This window comes from Colletotrichum tamarilloi, assembly GCF_030869305.1.
Source record: "Colletotrichum tamarilloi strain Tom-12 chromosome Unknown Scaffold_24.1, whole genome shotgun sequence".
Lineage (NCBI taxonomy): Eukaryota > Fungi > Ascomycota > Sordariomycetes > Glomerellales > Glomerellaceae > Colletotrichum > Colletotrichum tamarilloi.
In genome coordinates, this window is record NW_026849407.1 from 237,463 (window position 1) to 261,261 (window position 23,799).

General features: G+C 57.2%; 8 protein-coding genes across 8 annotated transcripts; 3 read left to right on the forward strand and 5 right to left on the reverse strand.

The window, feature by feature from the left end:
- Positions 1–78: 78 nt before the first annotated feature.
- Positions 79–2,991, reverse strand: CTAM01_07630 (uncharacterized protein; the record flags this gene model as incomplete). The annotated part of the gene is made up of 4 exons (XM_060523652.1): positions 79–340; positions 391–1,847; positions 1,897–2,466; positions 2,893–2,991. The coding sequence occupies 4 exons, from the start codon at positions 2,989–2,991 to the stop codon at positions 79–81; spliced, it is 2,388 nt and encodes a 795-aa protein (XP_060381706.1).
- Positions 2,992–4,414: 1,423 nt separating this feature from the next.
- Positions 4,415–4,621, forward strand: CTAM01_07631 (uncharacterized protein; the record flags this gene model as incomplete). The annotated part of the gene is made up of 1 exon (XM_060523653.1): positions 4,415–4,621. One exon carries the CDS (start codon positions 4,415–4,417, stop codon positions 4,619–4,621), a length of 207 nt encoding a protein of 68 aa, XP_060381707.1.
- Positions 4,622–5,392: 771 nt separating this feature from the next.
- CTAM01_07632 (uncharacterized protein) lies at positions 5,393–6,861 on the reverse strand (the record flags this gene model as incomplete). The annotated part of the gene is made up of 3 exons (XM_060523654.1): positions 5,393–5,737; positions 5,788–6,253; positions 6,302–6,861. The coding sequence occupies 3 exons, from the start codon at positions 6,859–6,861 to the stop codon at positions 5,393–5,395; spliced, it is 1,371 nt and encodes a 456-aa protein (XP_060381708.1).
- Positions 6,862–7,238: 377 nt separating this feature from the next.
- On the forward strand, positions 7,239–7,457 carry CTAM01_07633 (uncharacterized protein; the record flags this gene model as incomplete). Its single annotated transcript, XM_060523655.1, has 1 exon — positions 7,239–7,457. The coding sequence occupies one exon, from the start codon at positions 7,239–7,241 to the stop codon at positions 7,455–7,457; it is 219 nt and encodes a 72-aa protein (XP_060381709.1).
- A 1,390-nt stretch (positions 7,458–8,847) lies between these two features.
- Positions 8,848–11,849, reverse strand: CTAM01_07634 (phosphatidylethanolamine N-methyltransferase; the record flags this gene model as incomplete). The annotated part of the gene is made up of 3 exons (XM_060523656.1): positions 8,848–8,910; positions 8,958–11,617; positions 11,669–11,849. The coding sequence occupies 3 exons, from the start codon at positions 11,847–11,849 to the stop codon at positions 8,848–8,850; spliced, it is 2,904 nt and encodes a 967-aa protein (XP_060381710.1).
- Positions 11,850–13,794: 1,945 nt separating this feature from the next.
- CTAM01_07635 (uncharacterized protein) lies at positions 13,795–14,265 on the forward strand (the record flags this gene model as incomplete). Its single annotated transcript, XM_060523657.1, has 1 exon — positions 13,795–14,265. The coding sequence occupies one exon, from the start codon at positions 13,795–13,797 to the stop codon at positions 14,263–14,265; it is 471 nt and encodes a 156-aa protein (XP_060381711.1).
- Positions 14,266–15,229: 964 nt separating this feature from the next.
- On the reverse strand, positions 15,230–16,288 carry CTAM01_07636 (RNA recognition domain-containing protein; the record flags this gene model as incomplete). The annotated part of the gene is made up of 3 exons (XM_060523658.1): positions 15,230–15,454; positions 15,526–16,186; positions 16,269–16,288. The coding sequence occupies 3 exons, from the start codon at positions 16,286–16,288 to the stop codon at positions 15,230–15,232; spliced, it is 906 nt and encodes a 301-aa protein (XP_060381712.1).
- Positions 16,289–16,955: 667 nt separating this feature from the next.
- Positions 16,956–19,379, reverse strand: CTAM01_07637 (peptidase family M20/M25/M40 protein; the record flags this gene model as incomplete). The annotated part of the gene is made up of 1 exon (XM_060523659.1): positions 16,956–19,379. The coding sequence occupies one exon, from the start codon at positions 19,377–19,379 to the stop codon at positions 16,956–16,958; it is 2,424 nt and encodes an 807-aa protein (XP_060381713.1).
- Positions 19,380–23,799: the final 4,420 nt, after the last annotated feature.

The window sequence follows — 23,799 nt, forward strand, 5'->3', positions numbered from 1 at the left end:
CGGGTCGCACTGTTGAGATGGGTGGCCCGCTGCAGACAACTAGATGCAATTCGAATAGGCGGGCGGGCCGAGCGGCTTTCAACCGCTCAGGTATGCCCTCCTTCGCACTTCGGCCTCTTTGATAATCTCGGCTGCCAGGCTCAGACTCGGGGCCAGTGTCGAGTATCGCTCGATCTCCATGACCACGTCGTTGATGATCTGATCGATGGTTTCCCTGTGGGGAACGAGGGTGAGGAGGATACTGCTCAAAGAGGGTGACATGGTCGCACCCATGACCAGTAGCGTTTGCGATACGATGGAGAGCGCTCCCTGCCACAGGTATGGCATGTGTCCGGCGTGACTGCGGCGAGTTAGCGTTATGACAAGAAATGATTCAGCACTTGAGCTTACTGTTGCGAAATGTGCTCCAGCTGCCGGATGGAGGCTTCCAGGCACTTGTGGCAACTGTCACGCACCGCGGGGTCCAGGACGGCCTGCTCATTGTCCAATACGGCCAAGATGTACGGGCGGTAGATGATCGTCCGGCAAGCAAAGAAGCGCAAGCGCAACACGGTCTGCACCGGATCGGAGAGGAGGGTACGGGTGAAGGGGAACTGCAGCGGCATCGGCAGGCTCTCGTACCATTGCGTCAGCTGAAAGTCGAGCTCCGCCACCACCGGCTCCAGGCTGGTTGTGGAAGCCATCGAGTCTTTTGAGTAGATGAGCTGGCTGACCCTGTTGAGGAGCCGCCGCAGGGCAATCTCGGCGAGGAAGTACCAGAGGTCGTCCCGGCCAATCGCTTCTTGCTCCTCACCCTCAAAGCCGCCAGGAAGGCCGACGTTCTCCTCAAATTGAACGACGCCCGAATGTGGCAAATCCAGCTCTGCCAAAAGATCGCTCTCAAACAAAAGTGAATTCCAGTAGATTCGCTCAGTGAGCTCCCGCTGATTGGGCGGGACTCTGTTGGGGGACATGAGCAAGAGCTGAAGTTTGGTACTGGTGGTGCAGAGCAGATTCCAAGCCTCCAAGGGCCGCACCAGGTAGAACAGATAAGCCGAAGCCAGCAAGTGGCACTGCGCCGCCAGGACGTTGTTGGATGTCATCATACCGGGCAGCAGCGCCCACGCGGCCGTAAAGTACTGCAGCCCGGGAGCGTCCTCTCCCGGGACGATGCGTGAGATGCTGCCTCTCAAACTCGCTTGACCCAGGGCCAGGACCAGCAAGACGATGCAGCTCTCGGCGCCCTCGCGGAAGCCGTTGGAGAGGGCTGTTCGATAATGGCTTCTCCACGTGTACGGGTTGACGCAGGCGTACCAGACATTCACCCGCTCAAAGTAGGCCTCGATGTAGGCAGTCGTATTGGACAGGTCGACACACGGCGTCTTTGTGAGCGAATGGAGAGGCTCGCGGGCCATTTCCAATTGGAGCAGGACTTGCGGGTCATAGGGGCGAGAGACGAGGTCGCGAATGAGAGGCCACTGCAATAGGTGAAGCGCCGCGTTTGTATGCATCTTGGGCATGGTTGAAATGTTTGTCGGGTTGTTCCACGTGCCCAGGCCGCCGTTGGGGATGATGGAGACGGCGTTGCCTGAGCCTGGTATGCCCATCAAGCTGTCCCCGTTGAGGCCTGATCCGTTGCTCATCGACGGCGACTCTTGGTTCATGGCGATGCCGTTTCCCTGTCCGGCGACCATGTTCATCTGCAGCAGGCTTTCAATACGGTTGAGGCGCTCGAGAATCAGCTTATCCCCGGCATCCAGCTTGATGCCGGGTTCTCTGTAGACGCACTCGGCGCCCAGCTCGGCGCAGAGCTTACACTTTGGTTTTGTGCCATCGCAGCGAGACTTGCGGGAGCGACACACTTCACACTGTCGTTGGTCAGCTCACAATGTCTTTCACACTGATCAATTCACATACTGCAATGGTGGCCCTCCTCCGTGGGTAGTCGATGCCAACGTCCGTGTTCCTCCTCTTTAGCGGGTTGGACCCCTCGTCGCTGGGCGCCTTGTGCATGCCATTGGTCAGAGCATCGGGACGGTTCTCGGAGGACTGAGACATGTTCCGGGCTTTTTGCACGGAACCTAGGAAGCCATCTCTGCTGAAACTGGGCGTCCTTTGCACCTTGAGCGAGGCGGGTGACTTGAGAGGGTGGATGCCGTTGGTCATGGAAGGTGAGGGAACGTCGACGTTGAAGGCCTCGCGCGACGGGACGGGAAAAGACCTCCCCGCGTTGCCGTTACCCGTGGCCGAGCGCGGGGAGTCACCCGTCGACGACGGGGACATGGCGTGCTGCGTCTGGAGACGAAGAAGCTTGGTGGAAGACGTGGTGGGCAGATGGTGGTGCGCCGCGATAGCGCAGCTCAGGCGGGGGTGGATGGATGAGTGAAGCGGCGACTTGGGGGGGGCTTGGTGGCTAAATAGTTGCGATGCACTGGCGGTTTGCGAGGCTGCAATCGACAAAGACCGGACCGATGCGATTAGGTTCGGCTGAACGGGGGGTGCGTGACTCGAGGCGAAAGGTGTCAGTCAGACCAGGCTCGAAGGTATCGCGGTGTTTCACAACTTCTTTGGAGGTGCCGTAGGAGAAGGGAGCAGACGACGGAACAGAGAAGGCGAGAAGAGACGAATGCACGGCTGTGGAGCAGTAATTATGGGAGAATCACCGAGGAGGCGGAGGAAGGGGGGGGGGGGGGGGGGGGGAAAAGGGGGGGGGGGGGGGGGGGAGGGGGAGGGGGGGGGGGGGGGGGGGGGGGGGGGGGGGGGGGGGGGGGGGGGGGGGGGGGGGGGGGGGGGGGGGGGGGGGGGGGGGGGGGGGAGGGAAAATAAAATGCGGAGGAAGCAATCCTATGGCGTTGTTGGTGTCGGATGGCCAAGGATGGGCAGCAAGTCGCTGTTGAGGGTAAAAAGAGACACTCGTCTGAGTGCCCGCAGGTGAGCAGAGGGGAGCTCTAGGCCAGCTTCATCCCCCTTTGCCCCGGACCCCGGCTTGGAGTCGTTGGAGCGAGAATCCATCGGATTGGTGCGTCGTGACAGTGACCCCATCCCGCAGCGGCAGACATCAGGCCAGGCCAGGCCAACCAGAGCCGACGGTTGCAACGGGCATGGGACGAAACGGGCATGGGATGGGATGGGATTCGGGGAGAGGATGAGATGGGGAACAAGGGTCAACGGCGCACGCTAAGCAGAGGGGCCGTCGCTTATACCTACACAGTGAGGTAGCGCGGAAGAAGCATCTTGGTGTGCTGCCGGTTTGTCCATGTTTGTCCATCGTGGGTGTTGAGAGACATGTGTTCTTTGCGTTGACAACCTCATGCCTTACCGCAGGTACATTGGGTTAATTTGATGTCGTTGGTACCAAAAGTATTGATCCGTGCCTTAATTCCGTTCCGAGTTTACGGCATTCATGGGGAAAGGGCCCTCAGTGTCGATCGGCCCTGCCAATCTGGGGGAGGGGCCACGACTACATCAATAAAGTACCTTGAGTGTTTGACCTGAGGCAAGTGCTCCCCAGGGCGGGGGAAACGGGAAAGTGCCTTCCTGCCTTCTTTGGAGTCATTGAGGGTATCTCCTTCCTCTCGTCTGCAAGTTAAGATTCTATAAGTACGGATACAAGATACCTGGCTTACTAAGGCCAGTGGGCATTTCGAACCTCCCTCGTAATTTTACACACTTCACGTTGCAACCTCGTTCCGTTATCCATGGCCACAACTCCATAACGAATGAAGCCCAATCCCGAGTCTCTCCCGTTGTCTGCCGGTGTTCTTGTGTGGCCCCAGTCTCCCCTCTCTGCCTGTACCTGCATGTCGACTCCCTTCGTCACGCTCACGGTTATTCGTACACTTTGACGAGACTTTGTCCAAGCAGGTGGCAGCATCCCTGTCAACTTCATTTCGCTCCCGCCACTCTACCAAGCTCGACTAACACCTCCAGGTTCTAGAAATCCCTCGGGCCCAATCTAGACAACACCAGCTGTGCCGCTGTCAAAAGATGGGGCTGCGAGAGATTGTCTCGCCATGTTAGCAAGACCCTGTCATGGTGCTCAACAGAGGATCCTACAACGCCAGCCAGGTCATGAGGGGTGGTGGGCGAGAACCGCCGGAACGTAGATTAACCACCACCCCTCCAACACCCAAATCGGGACGCTTCTCCAAACAAGATTGACGAGCTCCCGCCTCGCTCTCGTGCGTCCAAGGCCAGGGTTCATGAGCAGTTGATGTCGCTGAGTAGCTGGTTCTTCACGAGAGATTTACGACGGTACCCCAAAAGGAAAAAGAAATCGACTTACGAATCACTCACTTCGACCAACATTCATCACGACGGTCCGCAATCTACCTAGGCATATCTTCCCATCTCGCGAGTTCGTCCCCGGGAGAGAATCCGGGGTCGGACGGGCGAACGGCCGGCCGTTTCCCTGGCACACCACACATGGCGATGGATGCCCCACACTGTAAGTCCCTCCCGACTACCCGCTTCCGGGGTTCTAATTCGTTACCAGACTTTGACACTCTGTAGTTTTGCTGCATGTCGACCGACCAGGCCAAGAAGCAGCATTCCTCTGCCGTGTCTGTCGGAACCTTTCTTGAGTGTATACCGGTCGACAACCCCAGGATCACGGTCGTATCGAACCAGACTTTATCGATGACTCTGTTCCGTCACTCGAAATGCCAGCCGCGGACGGGTACCTTCTTTGTGGAATCTGGAGTTGAAACCGAGTATTCTACTATTAATCTTAGACTTCTGAGAGTACGACTTCAAAATCCTCAGCTTCTACAAGAAAGAACCAATCTTATTCCTTGCGTCCGCCATGAAGTAGGTCGAAAATGCACTCGCGTTGCCTCAAGTGTCGGTCTGGAGAATTCCATTCGGCTGCGCTGTTACATTGCGTCGGCACTCATCCAAGTGTGACTTTCGATGTTGTGTTATCACTCAGCTCCCGCGACTCTGGTCTTGTAAGTTGACGTGCGCATCAGAACGCGCAGCCTCACATGGACCAGGTATCTATCTTCCCGCCCGCCTTTCGGGTTCCCTTCTGACCCAGGCCTGCAGACGATGGCCCGCCCGGGGATCCGAGCTTTAGTCGAACGGGGTCAGCCACTTCAAGCACGTTGGCTTGCTCGCGAGCCGCCCCTCGGTTACCGGATTAGGAGCCCGTCATCTTCCCAACTCGGGTTGCTGACCTTCCTACGTAGCCAAGGGGCGTTTATGATTCACGACGCGCATAAGCGAGTGAGAGTTTTCGGGTGTATGATTCCTGTATCGTGGGTCTCGAAATGTCCAACATGTCATTGAGGTCAGTACGGGCCCAGACTGCCTATACACCAGATTTTGATTTCGTTGGTATCTAACATCTACTTGTGGTATACAATTCAAGGAGATGCAAGTTGTTTCATGCCGCTACGCTCATGCTAAACGCCTACTCATCAAAAATAACGGCAGTCACTTCACCATCAACCTTGGCGCTCGTGAGAATCTCTCCCAGCTTGCCCGACGCGGCATCACGGCTAATCACAACAACACGGCTGTCGGACTGCAGACCAACGGCTACGAGGTCGCCCGCCTTGCTGACGGAGAACTGGCGCGGGATGCGTCCACCGGCGGGAAACTTTTGCAGCAGCGTAAGACCACCCGTCTTGGCGTCAATGGTGAAGGTGTTGAGGGAGTCGGAGGGGATCTGCGCGCCCTCGCCGGGAGTGTCGGGGTTGCTGATGCTGAAAGCCGAATCGTTGCGTGACGAGACGGTCAAGAACTTGCCGTCGGACTGTTTTGTTAGTATGCATTGAGACTTCATACAGAAGAACGTTGACTCACAGAAATCCAAATCTCGGCGGCGCTGGCACCGGCAGGCGCAGAGGCACCAGCGCCGTAGGTGGAGCCGGAAAACACCTCGGTGAAGCCGAGCGTCTTGTTCTCGCGGTAGGCGACGTCGTATGCGGTGACGGTGTTGGCAAGCTCGCTAATGAGGTACAGGTACGTCTTGCCCTCGGGGGTGACGAGGAACTCGACGTGGCGGGGTCCGCTGCCGGGGGCGGCGACGAGGGAGTCGACGGCGACGAGGTTGTTGGCGCCGTCAACGGCAAAAACGCGGACGAGGTCGGCGCCCAGGTCGGGGACCAGGACGAACTGGCCCTTGGGGTCCAGGAAGACCTCGTGCGGGTGCGGGGCGTCCTGGCGCGACGGGTTGGGGCCGGGAGCCGACATGTTGAACGTCTCGGACTTGACGGGCGTGAGGGCCGCCGGGTTGGAAATGTCGAACCAGCTCACAGAGGAGCCGCCGCTGGCAAAAGTTAGCTCGTGCTCGTCGTCAACAAACATCAAGACATACTACTGAGCGATGGCGAGGCCTTGGCCCTTTTCGCCAAAGACAACGGCGCTCACGGGACCGCTGATGGTCTCCGTCTTGGCCAGCTGCTCCAGCACACCGTCGGCGCCGGTCTTGAAGGACGAGACAGTGCCGACATTGGTTGTAAGACCCTCATCCGTGCAAAACAGTCTCGCGTTGGCCTTGTCGAGCTGGAGCCACGATGGGCTGGGCGCGCAGCCGTTGGAAGAGGAGAGCGACTGCAGGGTGGACTGCGTGGCGTTTGCGCCCGACAGAGTGAGGTTCAGGGTGGTGATGGCGCCGCTGTACGATGAGGCGTAGAGGAGGGTGGCGGCCGCCGGAGAGGAGAGCAGCAGCGGCACGAGGCCGGCCGGCGCAAAGAGGTCTCGCAACATGCTGGGCAAATACTGGACGACGAACGAATGTCTGTGTTGGCAAAACAGCTGCACGGTGAGAACGAGGCACGGAACGAGTGTGACGACGGTGACGAGTGCGAGCACGGGACGGAGAAGAAAAGGACGACGACGACGAGGTCTTGAACTCGAGGAGCGAAGACGGCCCATTTTCGCGTAAGACCCCTCAAGGCCCCAGGGGCAAGGACGGAGTCTCCTCTGAATGTGTCAACGATTGTCGCCCGTAGACCTTGGTTCCCTGGTCATGCGCTCACTGCCTTGGTAAAGCCGGGACCTGGACTTCGAAACGGGACCCGGTTGCCTGTTTGGGACGGCGAACGGGATTCTTGTGCTTCTGTGGCTAACCTTAATGCCTACAGAATACAGACTTCACAGCGTACGGACACTACGGCGGAGTAGTCGGAGTGCGGTGCGGACACTTTCCAGAAGACAGGCTCAACCCTGAAGCGACGTTAGCAAGGTGATGGGCTTCCCCTGTAATGAAAACGTCCGGCCAGGGGTAGTTCACGGTATTTTCGTCTGGTTCGATGATAGAGTTTGTCTGGGAGATTCAGGTTGAGTACCTCGAGACAACCGCCCCTTTCTGTTCCTGTACAGCGTACCGGCAGTATGCCACAGAAGGACCAGACAGCTTCCCGCAGCACACAACTCGACGAACCGCACCTCGTCTTTGGATGGCAAATGTTCGTGTCACACAAACTCTGAGAAAAAGGGTGTCGAGTTCGAGGTGGAGAAGGTTACTTTGACTTCCACTCGTGTGCCGATGCGGAGAATGTGGAGAAAAGAGGAGGAGGAGCCCAAAAGGACTGGAGGAGGCGGAGAGGTGAGGGGGAACCACGGAGATGCAGTCGGCCAATCGGCGCCGCTTGTTGATTTCGTGCGGGTTTTCTCTCTCGTTCGTGGGGTTCTGAGAAATTTCCCAATTTGCGGTAATTTATGATGCCGTCCCCAGCACGGGAGACGGTGAACACTGACCAACACAGGCACGGGACGATGCCGGCGCCCAGTGAGGTCTTGGTCGAGTGTGGCATCACTCGAATCACGGATACATCACCAAAAAGTCAAACCCCTCGTCTGCCGTCCGACCGAGCCGCCCGGCAGTCAAACGGCCGTGCGCCTCTGCATCGAACCTCGAGAGTGACGCTTCGCCAATCACCTTCTTGTCGGATTTCAACTGGCCAGAATGGCAAGCTCGCATCATGATGTGCCATGTGGCCTCCCCCGCACTCCGATGCAAGCCACGGCCAACCTTGTCTTCTTCTAGCGTTGCCTCCGGCTTGCCGTTTGTGAACTGCGGGATCGTCGTCACACAGAAGCTTACTCTTATTCTGCATGTCTAGGTCTGCCATGTGCCGGGCCATGTGCACCACACGGTGCCTGGATTTACAGGGACGAACACTCGCATGCCGCACGAGGTATATCGACAGCCATCAGAATGCGTTAAAACGAGCCTGACGACGTGCGAGCTCTCCATCCTGGGTCATGATCACTTCAAATCTTGACTCTTTGGCACACATGGGCGCTGTACCAAGACGGCGTGGACATTACGGACTGAGCAAACAATGCTCCAGGTCTCCCCTCGGAGTGATATCAAGTACCGCAAGAGCCCAGACTATAGCTTACTATAGCTTCATGCGGGGGGCGTAGCATTGTCTCCATACTCAACCATCCCAACGCCGGTACCGCCTCTTCTTTGCCTAAAGTCCAAGCCAATCGAATCTGCGAGAGAGGGTCATCTTGCGGGTGGTTATGCACGACTCACCTCGGGACCGTGTGCACCAGGAATGCCAGGCCGTCCTTCCGTGCCGTGTCTCTCGCGGGGGCTCTCCTACTTGCTGTGCCGTGAGACTGTCAATCTTTGCGTACCAAAAAAGTGTTGCGAAAACAAATCGCTGCAGCGCGGTCACTGTTATTTTTCTCTTTCTCAGGCTAAGGTAACTCACGGACGCCCATCCACACGCTCTTGTTTCCCATCCTCGATTCCTGTTCGTTGCGCCGGGCATCGGTCGCCTCTCGGGCCAAGGTAAACCGACGTGCATAATACCAAGTCATCAATCTGAATGTGTGCGCCAACTTTTCCCTCCTAATGTTCCAGTACGATTGCAGATCACGAGCGTAAGGCCTAACGCATGATGCTTAGGCCTTCTCAAAGGTTGTAGGAGTGCTGTTCCCCTTGGAGTGAGACAGACTGTAGGGTGCCTATTGAACGTCAGTTTGTGTCATATGGACAAGCACGAGTAACTCACCAGAACCTGCTTGGCATTGCAGATTCGCCAGGCCATCTTTCTGACGTTGCCGTCGGCGGGCACGATGGCGGGGGCGAATTCGATACCAAACATTTGGTGGATGGCGTAGACGATTCTCTTGGCATACTTGCCATCGCGCTCGACGTGGCCGCCAAAGGGCTCGTCAACGGTGGTGGGCGCAATGTCGTGGTCACGGTCACAGCAGTTTTGCACAAGAGGCAGCAAGGCTTGCTCGACGGCCTTTTCGTACATGCCGTTGGCGTCAACCTCGACATCGTCCTCATCGAATTTGCCGATGCGGATCTCAAAGGGCTGCGAGATGGTCATGACGTGGTGGTTGCCGGCATGGTGGTACCGGAACTCAAAGACGCCCTGAGTCCACCACAGCCGATCGCCCTCAAAGATGACCTCGCCCTCGACAATGTCGGGATCCGACGCGTCCTGCTTTTGAGCCGGTCGATCGGGGATCAAGATGGCCTTGTCGGCGGTGGCCGCATCATAGCTGCCGGGAGTCGTAGGCACCCACCGGCCTAGGGACGGCACCTCTGTCGCTTCTCTGGAGCGGTTATCGGTAACCATGTAGAGACCAATCCAGTCCTTGCTGTCGTGCTTTGCGGGAGCGCGCCACTTAACTTTCAAAGGGGCGCCATATTCAAAGATCATGGTCTCGACACCGCGTTGGAATCGGGCCGTCAGACCCTCCTTGCCCGTGGCACGCTCATTGGCGGCTGATAGGCTTGAGGGGGTGCCTTCTACGGAGAGGGAGTAGAGCTTAGGGTCTAGCCCAGCGAGATCCGGAGACAGGCGTGTGACGGTCAGACGAGCCGGGTACTTGTTGAACAGGGCCGAGGTGTCGCGGACGATCGTCTTGATGCCGGAAGCGAACTTGGGGCGCGCGGTATCGAGGAACTCCTCAATGAACTGTGCCGTGTCGTCAATCACCTTGTCGACACCGCGTTGCCAGCCCTGGACGGGCGGTGGCAGCGAACGTTTGATAAACTTGGTCAGGCCGGCCTCTTGACGAATGCCGCGACCATACGTCTTTTGCATGTGCGGCTTCTCAATAAAGTTGATGAAGCCCAACGTAAACAGCTGGCTGACGAGAGCCATGACGAAGATGGCTCTGCTCCACGTAATGAGGGCAGAGCCCCAGAGGCCAGCAGTGCCAAAGATGCGCTCGGGGTTGTTGAGGAAGCGGTAGATGGACTTGTATGTCAGCCTGGCGGTGGAGTCGTAAAAGAAGTCACCGTAGAACCAGCCAAACTCGCCGAGGGAGTCGTACACGCTGATGAATGTCCAGACCTGGAGGGAGACGAGGCCGGCTCCGACCACGTGCTTGAGGAGGACCCAGCCGTACGCCCAGTCCTCTGGCGGCGAGTACATCTTCCAGCACGCGGCGATGAAGGATCCCGTGCACATGACAGAGCTCAAATGGTACATGCCCTTCCACTGATTCCATGCCTCAGTGTGGCTCTCGCCGTACTTGAGGAAATGTCTCGTCCAGAACTTATTGCGGGACTGCCACGCGAGGATGGCACCCAGGCCGAGGTGATACCACACGCGCCAGAACAGAGCGTGCAGTAAGAACAGGACTTGGTACACCGACGTCGATGGGGTCACAATGGTCAGGACGGCCATGTAGAAGCCGAGCAACAGAACCGAGGTATCTGTGATGCGGAATAGGTCGAGGTTGTTCAAGCCGATCAGGTTGTGCACCTGCGCGGGCGCTTCGGGCGACGACTCCTGGGCCGTGGCAGCCTGGTCACCCACAACTTCATCGTTGATGGCGACGAGCTCCGGCTGGCCGGTAAGCGGCGTCGAGGCAGTGCGCTTACGCGGGGCAGGCGGGTTGTACGTCTTCTCAATGTGCGGGTTCTCAACAACGACGAGGAAGGCGAACTGGGCGAGATGGGCAATGATTGAGATGAAGAGGACCTCATAGCTCGCAGCCATCATGGAAATGCCGTAGTAGCCAGCGTAGCCGATGGAGTACATGGGGTGCGGGGCCATCTCAAAGACGCCGTCAAAGGTCAGCTCCTGGTCGACGAGGTAGAAAAAGTCACCCCAGTACCAAGCGTAGTCCTTGACGACGCGGTGGGCGTCCAGCTTGACCCAGAGATTGAAGAGGACCAAGAGGATGCCGATGGACCATCGTCCAAAACCGACAAAGGGGTTCTCGCCGGCGGGTGTGCGACCGCAGATCACGGCAAAGAGGCAGTAGGAGACAAAGTCACACATCAAGATCAGATCGACGACACGGCGGAAGACTAGCCAGGTGTTGTACTCCATGGGGGCTTTCTCAAACTCGTAGTCCTCGGGGATCTTGGCCTCGAGCTCACGCTTCAATATGTTGTAGAGCCAAGGGCGGGGTTGTTTTCCCGACGAGGGGTGCTCAAAGAGCTTCCATCTCGCGGCCCACGTCTCCAGCCTGCGGTGGTTGGACTGGATGGTGAGGAGGTATCCAATGCCAATGTTGTACGAGGCTCGCCAGAAGAGGAAGACGAGCGCGAACAAGGGACGCTTCAGGTTGCCGGGCACAAAATAGGCCGCAACAATCTGGAGGGCGAGAATGGCCAAGACGAGCAAATCGGAGAGGTTCTTGGGCTGTCTCGGATCGAGCAGCTGCGACACCATGTCGTGCGTGGTGGGGACGGTGAAGACTAGGCGATTGTCAGTCGACAGCAAGTAAAGCACATCACCGCGAAACCCACCTGTGCCATCGGGAGTTCGACCAAACGTCTTGTTGGGCTTTTGCAGTGAGTCTTCAGACTGGTCGTCCGCGGCGGCTGAGGGGTTTAGACCATCCTCGCCGTTGCCAGCCGCGGACGTCAGCCTCTGGCGCTGACGCAGAGAGCCGACATCACTTGCGAGGGGCGCGGCGGAAGAGCTCATGCTAGGCCAAGGGCAGGAGCAGCGTAGCAATCGACGATGCCGATGGAGGGGTTTAGGTTATTTTCACACGCAGGGGGGTCGGTAAGGGCGTTGTGCGATGATGATTCTGTTGCTCAGGCTGTCCATGAGCCGCCAGTGTCAAGGTTGACTTTTTGTGTGCGCGAGAAACGAGCAGGAGCAATGCAAGAAGAGCAAGAGTTCAGGCGAGGAGAGAGGAGGAGAGAAGACAGGCGAAGAGGCAAGACGTTGGGAAGAAGGACGACGTGGAAAGAACGTCACAGGCAAGGGTTGAGGGTGCAGCTGGAGGTTTCCAATGGGAGGCAGCGTTGTGAGGAAGCACTGGGAAGGTACGGTACGGAGGCACCTGCCGCACTTACACTGTACGACCAGCCCCACTAGTCCGGCGGGTTAGGTTTGGTTCCTGCTGATTTGGATTGGTTTGGATTGAGAAAGCCCGCCCGTCCCGCAACTGTTGAATTCGTCTTTACTCGCTACATTGTGCAAGTACCGTGGGGAATGAGAAAAGTACACTTGAACTTGGCATGTGATCCGTGGGCAGCCGCAACACTGGAGTGGACATTGAAGTCGAGCATTTGAGCCGCCTGCGCGATTCAGCACCGGCAGGAGCTCTTGAAGATGGAAGGCACCAAGGGTCCAATGAGAGGTCCCACGGATGACATCCGATTACATTGCCTCAAAAGGTAGCTATAATGAGCTACCTACCTCCGCAACATCTCGCGGCAGATACCTAGATCATTTGAACAAAGAAACTGGCCTGAAGCTTCTCACTAGCACTGTACAGACGGAGGTCAGACACCACTTGCACACGTGTGGTTACTGGTGGCCCTAAGCACCCCTGCGCAGGGTAAGGTGTTGAGAAGGAAAAATCCTTCAACCTTCCAGCGTCTTCTCTCTCGTTCGAGCGGGAAAGCGCGAATGCGGGAGATGCAGCAGCGCCTTCTTCGTGCCTGTATACCATTGGTACCTCAGGCAACCTGGACTGCAGAGCGACTTACCTTCCTCTACAAGTCTACAGCGTGAGCGCGCCACGCCTAGCACAGGTGCGGGGCTCTTGCCTACGGCTAGCGGAGAAGCGACCCAATCCCAACATGGTCTAGCGTCATGGTGCTTGAGCGCTTTAAGCGAGGGCCCTTTGACGCTCGGGCCAGCTAATGTACAAGCTCACTCGAGATCATGCACGTGCCGATAGGAGACCTCTCGACGATAAGCTTTGAGTCCCGTCTGTCAACAAACATCACCGCACTTTGACGACAGTTTCTCGAGTGATAATCAAGGCCAACGCTGTATCGAACTAGATGACGCACGACAGATCGATGGTGTGTAACATTGATCAAACCCGTTGCATCAGCAACACTTGAAGCGCAAGGCTTCACGAGCTCCAAGCGGAGCCAGCGAAGACGGGAAGAAGACCATGGACACAAGGAAACACCCTTCAGGAGGCACAACGATGTAAACCCTTCCCATCAACGTCCCTTCACTCAAATCACGCGAATCCAAGCGCGCCACGCGTTTTGATTCTGTTGTCATGCTACCACAAGGCGACTGCTCGCGACCACTCATTCGCCAGGCGGCTCCCATGATGGAGGCATCCCTGGACGGCTGTCCGGGGTACGCCGGTCGTTTGCATGAACTTCTAGAATGACTACCATCAAAACACAACCCACACCACCAGGGCCCCTTCCTGGGATCGGGACCAAATCAAATTTGTCGCGTTTTTTTTTCAGTGTTCATTTATATGCGCTTTTGCAAAATGGGTTGCCCAGCATCGTTCGGTAGTTGTATAAAGACGAGCCGGAAGAGTCACCGGCCCTCCTGCTCTGCTTTACAAGTGATTTGCTCGCAAACAGTCTATAGTGACTTGTATACATTCATTCCATACACACATACAACAAGCTCTTAATTAATTACAGCCTGACCACACAAAATGGCCCGCGAAACCCCAACGTCCTCCATCGCCGGCGACTCCAAGCCCCTCCCCAAACGCCCCGGCACCTCGGGCACGGAAAACCTCCTCCGGACGAACCGCCGCCAGGCCTCGGACAACTACCAGCGCGCCCAGCGTGCCGAGCGAGCCTACCGCGCAAAGAAGCGAGCCACCGCCGCCCGCGCCGACCTCTCGGACGCCAAATCGCACTACGCCGAGTGCTTCAAGCACCTCAGCCGCGGCCTCGCCGTCACCTTCAGCGCCGTCAAATCGCTCCCCTACGTCTTTGACGAGCGCCAGGAGGCGAGCCGCCAAAAGGCAGAGGCCAAGAAGAAGCAGCGCGCCCTCGAGAAGAAGAAGAAGCTCGAGGAGAAGCTCGCGAGGGAGAACGCCCAGGCTGATGGTGCTGAGGGGGATGCCCCCGCGGACGGCGATGCCCCTGCTGCTGAGGAGGAGACGCCCGCTGCTTGATGGACTATCCGCAGAGTCGAGTCGATTACGTGGTTGAGGGGGATCAGAAACTGAGGTCTTTGTGCAGAGGTTCCTAGAATGGGATCTCTGTGCGAAGGTCTTCCTCTTCTTCGCCGCTTGGAACTTGCTCTGCGACGGGATCCTCCGTTCGCGCCGGCGCGACAATGACAACGACAAACATCGACACAACAGCTTCATCACCAAATCGACCACCACTAGTCAGAGATGGCACTCGCTCGTTCTTCGCCCTCGCGGCACCCACACTCGCTATACTTCGTCTACACGACACCAACCAACCAAACAACCCACCCCCTGTTTCCTTTACTGTCTACTCATCTCCTATTGTTGTTTTTGAATACACTTTTCACGGCCTTGAACGAGATAATGATGACGGAAACCAGCACGAAGACGGGAACTCTTCTATTAATATACACAACATCTCTACATCCACGAGGAGTCTCGGCTATTCCGTGTTTACATCCGGCGTCTCGTTATTGGAAAAATGCTTGTTTTTTGTAATCATCGTTTACTATCTTTATACTACTTTTCCTTTGTCTCAGTCTGTGTGCTTTTTGAGTTCGAGTTGTGGAAGAAAAGGGGCGGAAACGGAGTCGAGTCTGGCTTTCCCATCAGATACCTGCTTTGTATTAGTTACAGTATTTCAAATCATGGATGCTAAACGTCAGTTCCGTGATCTGTGAGTTTCGAATATCGGGGTCATCATGTGGTGGGTTCTTTCATCAAGCAATGTCCTCACACATACCCAGAGTCCCGTGAGATCATGTCTTTGCATTTTCCATGAAAGAGAAAATAAAAACGAGGGATGTAAAAAACTACCGTTATCCCCAAAGCGGATGCCAAATTTTTGTAAACCCGTATTGCCGTAGCCGTGTCTCCAGTAGTAGCATCAAAACATTCGTTACCGCCATCTTCATCCCCATCATCACCACTCTCGACCAACAGCTTAGGCCGCCTTCTTGGCGAACTCGACTCTGAGAATCAAGTGCTTGAAACCGAAACCGTCCATCTTGGCCGCGGCCTTGACGGCGTCGCCCCGGTCCGCAAAGCTGATGAAAGCAAAGCCCTTGGCCAGTCCCGTCTCCCTGTCCTTGGCGAGGAACACACGCGTGACGCGTCCGAAGCGCTCGAACATGTCGCGCAGTTCCTGCTCCTCTGCCATTTCCGAAACCTGTACACAACTGTCAGTATCACAGCTCTCAAGACCACCAGGACTCCTCCGTCGTCAAGGGGGGTACGCACGTTGGTGACACGCAGCGTGGCGAGGTCGTCCCGCTCGCCGTACTTGCTGCCTCCCATCCTATCACCCGCACCCGCGCCGCCAGTCGCGCCAGCCCGGAGCGCAGGCGGGACGTAGCTGCCCTTCTTGGCACCGGCACCGCCAGCACCTCCGGCGCCGCCAGCCGCGGGAGCGGGGTCGTCCGGCAAGCCCGCAGCGACGTCGGCGCCGTCGGCACCGACAGGCGCCATGGTGTCCTTGTAGGGACAGCGGGCCGTGAAATGCTCGCCGTTGCAGATACGGCACTTGACCTGCTTGTCCTTGAGCTTGTCCTTGAGGGCCTGGGCGCCGGGGTCCTCGCCGGCCTCCTTCTCGTCCTTGCGCCAGTTCGTGCTGGGGCGGAAGATGATGTTCTCGCCGACCGAGGTGGTGTCGGGAGCAGGGCCGGCCGGGTCCTTGGCGCTGAGGCCGAACTTGGACCACGTCTTGCGGTCGGCGACGCGCGGGTTCACCTTTTCGGTGTGCGTCGTGTAGCGGATGCGGCGGGTCATCTTCACCTTCTTGCCCTGGTCATTGTAGCGGAAGGTGATGATCGTCTTGGTGCCGTCCTTGTTGCTGATGGTCTGGGGCGCGGGGAGCTCGGTCGACGTCTCCTCGACGTCTTCGTCGTCGGCCCAGTCGTGCCTGAATGAGAGGGGTTAGCTAGCTGTCTTTTTTTTTTTCTCCCTTTCGATCGGACAAAGTTGTGTGCAGGAGTCGAGCGTACTTGGTCTTGGGCGTAGCCATGTTGGGCAACCTTATCTTCTCGTATACGCTGTAATCGGATCCCGTTCTCGATATCGGTCGGATTCGTCAGAGGTTTGCAGTCCTGAAGCGGTTTGTCGCGGTGGTCAAATCGGTGGTGGGGTCTAGAACTGGAGGAATTTTGATGTTGATTGATTTTCGTGGTGCGCCACCAGAGACGGTGTGGGGCAGATGGCGCTAAGCCCTTTTTGGTCTCGCAACCGTTACCTCAGCCTCAGCGGTCCGACACACATGCTGTCAAGGCCATCTCACACTCATTTCACTCTTCCCTTGATGTATCAAATGTTCTTCATATTGTACTGCCTCAGGGCATAGTCTACTGCTACAAGTCATACACTGCGTCATCGGGCCCCTCGCAGGGAAATCTATCGCCTTTTCCCTTGTCATCCAAAACCAGCCGTGAGATGCACGTTCACCATTGAAAAAACACTCCGAATGCCGTCCAGATGGCATATCATGGGGAGGGCGCCTTTTTATCCATAAAACGCCGATTTGCGCAGCAAAGGGGTATGACGCAAACAACAACAAAATAAGAGACATAGGAGATTCAACACCCGCGCCGCCATGGGCGGTTTTTATAGGCCATAGCCTGAAAGATAAGAAAAAAGATGTGGTCACATGAATCGAATCAAGGTGAATGACAGGTAGGTCACGCTTTGGAATGAGAGCGTGCCTTTTGAGGGATGGGCGGCAGCGCGCAGTTTGGCGGCGGTGCCGGCGGAGGTCCTTCGACCAGCTGAGGCATGCTGCGTCTTCCCAAGACGACCTTGGAGTGGTCAACTCGGAGCTGCTTGTTCGACGGAGTAGGAGGTGTTATCGGGGCCCGCGGCATGGATCGAGGCGACACAGAGTCTGACTCGGGCAGCATCGGGAGCCCAGTGGCTACGTCCTCGCTCCGTGGCGAGTAGCTCATGACAGAGTGTGCGCTGAGTCTCTGGGTGGCCCTCTGAGCCGGAGACTGGAACACAAACGACGACTGCGGACGGGGAGACGTGCGGGATGCTCCGCTCGACGAGGCCGGAGATGGTGTCTTTGACGGGAGGATAAAGGTTCGGAGTCCCGGCGACAGAGGCGACCCCTCCAGCTGGTTCAGAGACGGCGAGCTGGCGTACTTTCGCGGGCTGGTACGGATGGTGACCGTGACAGCCTGCTCCTTGGGGCAAAGACTTGTTTGCCGGGGAGGGAACTCCGCCATGCTATCGCGGCTCAGGTTCGGGCGCTCCCGTTCTTCCTCGCACACTTGCGAGAGTTCGGGGGCCTGCGCCGGAGACGCCGGTGATGGCTGATCCGCCACGATCGACAACGGGCGGGCCATGGCAAGTGCCGTTGGCGGGGGTTTACGGGCGATCCTAGAAATAGAGTCGCGGTTGCTCCTCGTCTGCTCGGGGCTCGACGAGGGGCTCTTGACGGCGCTGTAGCGCCTGCTCATGGGAACGCTAAAGTTGGCGGCCACATGCGCGAAGTCGGCCTCGGTATACGTGGACTGAGGTCGCGACATGGGAGAGCCGCGCAGCTCCAGATAGCCTGAAGTCTGCAGAGACTGTCTGCGGTCGAGGATGGCCGCGGCGTTGGGTCTGGGTCTCGCAGCAGGCAAGTCATGCTCTGCAGGAGGGAGGTCGTCTAGGTGGCTGCTGGCGAAGCTGTCGCGCACAGGGGAGCATGCGGGCGACGAGCCGGCCGAGGTAAGAAAGGTGCGCTGACCAGACGAGATGTACGAAAGCCGGTTGGTGCTGTCACGCAGGCTCTCGAGCTGCCGGCCATCATGGGAGATGATACTGTTGGTGGTGGAGATGTCGTCAATGGAGGGGTCGCGCGTCATCTCAGCGTCAATCATGGACTGGCGGCGGTCGTCCTCGTGAAGCCTGGCCTGCTCCAACTGAAGAGAAAAGTCTGGCGGCAGCACTCGCGAGAACCTGTCGGGGTCCCGTACAACCAGGGTCCTTTGACTCGGCTGCCCGCGAAGCTGTACAATCTTGGGATCCGCCTTGGGCCGGCCCGTCTCCGAAAGGGTCTTCTTCCCGCCGAGCGACTCAATTTCCCGGCGCAGGATAGCGATCCAGGATTCCATCTCCTCGGCGCTCTCGAATACCATGAGGAAGTTGGCGGCGTGTCGCTTGTCGGCGGCGCGGAAAGGCAGGCGGGACAGCAACCCGCGCGAGTCCGCCGAAGAGACACCGTTCGATTCCATAGCCGAGGAAACCTGAAGAACCCAGTGCTTGCCGGGAATCGCGTCGCTGACGAACGCGGCCGAGTCCTTGCTGAGGTGCAGCACCTTTTCCGGGAGGCGATCAAAGTTGCCTTCGCCGTTGTACTGCAGCAGGTACCCGGACGTGCAGAGCACGTAGATCTTGGACGTCCACTCGAGCCTAACGGTGGACAGCGTTCGCAGGTGCTTCCTCCGCACCTTCTCGACGGCTCTGTCGGCGAGCTGCTCCTCAGCAAGCTCCGGGGTGAGGGCGAGGTGAGCCAGGTCCTCTCGGATGCTGACGCTGCCCTTGCGGTCGGTGAGACGGAGGATCACATCGGCGGACGTCGTGGCCGTGGGAAGCTGGGCGTGTTTGATGGCTTGGGGGTATGCCTGGAACAATGGTGGGGGGTCCCAGGTTGCGAGGTTGCCGCGAGATGACCTCGCGGGGGCGTTTTGTGGCTTGGTCCTTTCGGTAGTGGTGGGCCGTCTCTGGAGGGAAGCGTCGTTGAACGGCACATTGTTGGTGGCGACGGACGTCGGTCGTGATGAGTTTGTGCCGGATATGGCGACTTCGGATCGCATATAGGGCCAGTTGCTGATTTCCGCCAGCGAGGCGCGGATGCTATTGGGGCGACCCGTGTCAAAGTACGAGGCCGAGGGGTCGATTTCGCGGGACGCCTTTGCCCTGCCAAAGATGCTCCTCAGTCCCAGTCTCGAATCGCGCCTGCTAAGCCTGTTTTCGGAGCGCAGAGGAACGCGGTTCGACGAGTCTGCGGTGGCTGGTTCAACGGCGGGCGGTCGTGCTCTGCGGGACTGTGTTGCGCGGTACTGCAGCGTTTCCGCAAAGTTGGCAGCACTAGGGCTGCTTGGCTCGACATCGGCCATGACGGGGTTTTTTGTGTTTTACCTAGCCAGACGTTGTCGAGAGAGAAGTGTCCCGTGGTGAGAGCGCGGGCGGTGACGTGAGTATAAGACAGCTGGAGTGAAAGGCGAGAATGCGCATGGGCATAACAGAAGACGATGGGTGGATTTGGCAGTGCGAGTGGTAGAGCTCGGTAGGCATAAGAAACAATTGAACTGTTGGCAGGGTTTTGAAGTGGAACCTTTTGAACCCCGGCAACAGTCCGTCGGGGGGTGGGTTTGGAAACGATGAAGGTCTGATGAGAAGGATGTTGTGAGGGGAGACCCAAAGAGGCGAGCGAGAGATGAGTGTGTGATATCTCGTTTTCTTGCGAGGCGGCGTGTCCGATATGAGCGTATAAGACGGTACTATTGCAAGTAGACGCGGCGCGGCGGGAGGCTGAAAGCTGGAGGCTGGCTTGTACTCTTTGGTGTCGACAGAAAGAAGCAATTCACAGAACTGTGTTGTTGGTGGTTGGTTGAGATGGAAGTTGGTGGTGGGTACGAAGTTGTCGGACTGAGAGAGGGCCTGCCTAACCGGGCCAGCTGCACCAAAGGGGGTCAGAATGGCAGATGGGGAAGAGAAGAGAAATAAAACGAGGCATCACCCGCGAAAAGCAGGAAATGGGAGGGCATTCGGGCGATAGTAATAATAACAACAATAACAACAATGGGGGAGGGGGACATTGACCACCTGCGGATGGATGTGCGGTGCAGCGTGGGTACCCGCGGTACCTGATGGAGTACAACGCTACAAGTGCAAGTGAGCTCGGCCACTAGGCCAGGTAGGTGGATTTTACTTTGCCGTTAGGGGAGCTGCTAGCCCAGCACAGGCGCACCCCGCCTACCTAGTCATGCTGCGTAGGTACCTGCTCAGGCGCAGGCATCACAGGCGCAAGCGCACCCGCTGCACACTGCACTGCACTTCCTTCCCTGCCTGTGGTCTGCAAGATACGTACCCTCAATGATTTCCACCTCAGTCCTCAGGTTTCTGAAGATTGCCTGCCTTACTTACCTAGAACTTGGGTACCTATTTTCGATCACCTATCAGCCTCAACTTGCTCAACACGCTGACTTTCAGTACCTACTATGCCAGCATGCTCCTCTGCTCGCCCGCTTTGGCTTCTGATGACGAGGGAGGGAGAGACGCCGAGAAGACGGCGCGTCCGCCGTCCCACCTCAGCATCTTCCTACGTCCAGGCTGGCAAGCTGGGAGCTGGGAGCCGGAGCTTGGGGAGCGCTGGACCCCGTCAATAACCTCCTTGAACCTTGCCCATCCTGATATCCTTACAGATACCCTTTTCTTTCTTCCTTGGACCTTGGTGACCCCTTGCTTCGCGGGCCCCCGGCAATACGTCCAATCATTCAGCCCCGTCCCGTCCCATGTAGCGAGCCCTGCACAGCGGAAGCGGAAGCAAAGGGCAGACATATTCGGGCCTCGGACGCTCTGTAGTCATAGGCTGCTGCGTGAGTACGAACTACAGAGTACAGATACAGACTCTACACCTATACAGTAGTCCCGGCAATGAGCAGAGGGATGGATTTCAGTCGCACACCTTGGCCACATTCGGCACTCTCGGACAGGGGGCCGCTCGGGGACCAACGAAGCTGGGCGCTGGGAGGCGGGAAAAGGGAGTGAAAACTCTTCAAATTGACAATTAGCTGGCAACAAGAGCAAGCAAGCAACAGTGCTGGTGCTGAGTGGCAGAGTGCAGCCTGTGCAGGACTACTCCGTACGGATTACTACAGCATTGGCGAGTCACTCTTTTGCATCCTGACCGGCACCCATGACACTGGCAAGTTGCAACTGAGATGGCCTCTTCTCCTTTGGGATCCCCTGATGCCCGGATCCATCTTGGGGTCGTGTGCCCGCCGCGTTCGCGAACCCCTGGTCGATACTACCCAGAGAAATCTCTTGTTTGGGGCCGGACGGCAAATGAAAGCCTCAACCGAAAGAGGCGCGACCAACTGACAATCTCAAAGTGACACCCTGACAGACTGCAATTATTGAGGGCCAGGCCTGGGTCGGTTTTCGCCGGTCGGCAGCACCAGCAGCCCACGAAATGACGATACGACGCCGGTGATCCTGTCTTTTGGTGATCCCTCTGAAATTGGGCTTCAGGGTACGTACCTTTGATAAGACGCAGGGCGCGATGCTCTACCTTACTGCATACACCTTGCTTCACAGTCAACTTGCCTTACCTTTACTTCGTATACAAAACGTACCTGACGAGAGAAACAATGAGCTGAAGCGTTCCATCGGGTACACGACTGATACTGCGGTTGCCCACGACGAGAAGTAGCCTTTCACAGCATTTTCCATCCTCCGTGCAACCACACCCAAACAAAAACAAGAAACAATTCGTCTCTCGTTGCCATGTACGAGTTGTGTACTTGTACGCACTACGGAGCACAGGTCTACCATGTCACCATGCTCAAGTTCACAAGACAGAAGCTGGGTTCACCCTTGGGACGCGGCAGAAGAAAGGACGAACAGGCGAACAGACGCTGAAGGACCGGTGTCCCATGCTCCCAACCTGCGTAAAGTGCCTTACGTAGTATGAATTATTCCGGGGATGTTTTGAGAACAACTTCCTTCCTGTCGGTACGTATCTCATAAACGGAAACACGCCAAAAAGCCACCCTACGAGTACTCACCCTCCGTAACGAATCATCGTCACGGATTTCGTCCAAATTCCGACGGGGCGGGCAGCTCTGGCCTTTCCTGCAGGGGCAAATAACGATGTTCCACTGCTAAATGTGGCATAGATCCTTTCTGGGCAAAGCTTCCCAGTGGTTCTTGTCCTGGGCCCTAAGGGCCTGACGGGCCATGGCTCCCCCACTCATCTACCAACCGCACCGAAGCAGACATCCTGGAACGGAAATGTTTTCCCCACCCCGGAGCGAACCACCTGGCACCCAGTACTCCGTACCACACCATGGATGTTTGGAAAAGCAAATATATGAAATGAGCTCAAGGGGAAACAAGAAAGGAAAAATCTGCAATAAAGAACCGACATCCATCTGAATCAGAAATCTGCGCCCTCCATCAGTCATGAATGACGACTGACAAGTCACACCACACTCATCACCACCAACGCAGCACAGCCTCTGCCACCGACGTGTTGGAGCTTCCCCCCTTCCCGCTTCCTTCAATCCTGTAATCGCCCACCCACGGCACCTAGAACCACGAGAACCCTCTGCACAGATGATGGCTTGGGAGCTTGGGTCCCTGCGCATGGCCCTTTTTCCCTTCTAGCACCGCCATTTCTCATTTCTCCGAGCTCTCGAAACCTTGGCCTTCCGACTACTGCCTGAGGTCGCTTGTTGAATCCGCGCTTCCTTGGATTGCCGCTCTCTCTTCAGTCCCAAGACTTGGGTCATGTTGGTTCCTCGCGGCAGGGTTCGTTGTAGGCGCCGGCGGGGTGCACAACGGTGACTCTCGTGCACAACTTCACTCCGGATAACTGTCCAAGCGGCCATTCCCGTATGACATCCTCTCTCTGCGAACCTTATGAAGATGTGCACCGCCTGCCGCAGCCCCACGACCTGGCCCCTTGATGACAAGGCTTTCGTTCCAGCAAAAGATAAAACCCACTCGAGTCGTCTTGCCAAGCATCCGAGTTGCAGCTTCACCTTGAAATACCCAAGCCAGCCCCTTGGCCAAGATTGGAGGCGCGGCGAAGCGGATCAACCAACTCAAAGTCGTTGCATCTCAACACCCCCGTCGCTTGCTCGTCGGCCCTGTCCTTCCCCGTATTCTGTGTCAATCCCCCCCATGGTCCAATACGTCGGCGTCTAGAATCATGTTAGCCTTCCTTTCTCTCTGGTGCGATCCATGGCGTCGACTCTTGACACCTTGCGAAACACTCTCGCAAGCCACCATCGCCACTTGGGAGGGCTAACGAGTGGTGATCCTCCATCGAAGGTGAGGTCCGAAATTGATCAACGACGGGTCAAGTCCCAATACCGAGTGTATCGAGACAGACGCGTGGCGAGAGCACATTGTGCGACTTGGTGATCCCCAATCCTGCCGAGAACATCGCATCCTACCGCCTCCAACGTGGGCTGCCTTTGCATGGGCTAATGTTTGCGAACCGCTCGGCCACTGCAGATGCCATCCAGCCCTTTGCGAGACGAGAGAACGCGGCGCTCGTGCAGATACGCAGCATCATATCCCAAGCAACGGTGCCCAGAGTGTCCTACGGCGCATCTTCAGGTGCATTGTGCGAGCTAATGCGACTCTGAACTTTTCCCCGGAAAAGTTTCCGCTGGTCCCGGATTGTAAATGAGGTCTGTTGTCGTGGCCGAATTATCCCACAATTATTTGACGATGTCGAGCAACTCGGAAGAGGCTCTTCGGATCGTTCAATATCGAACCGACCCTGTTGATAACGAGGCCACG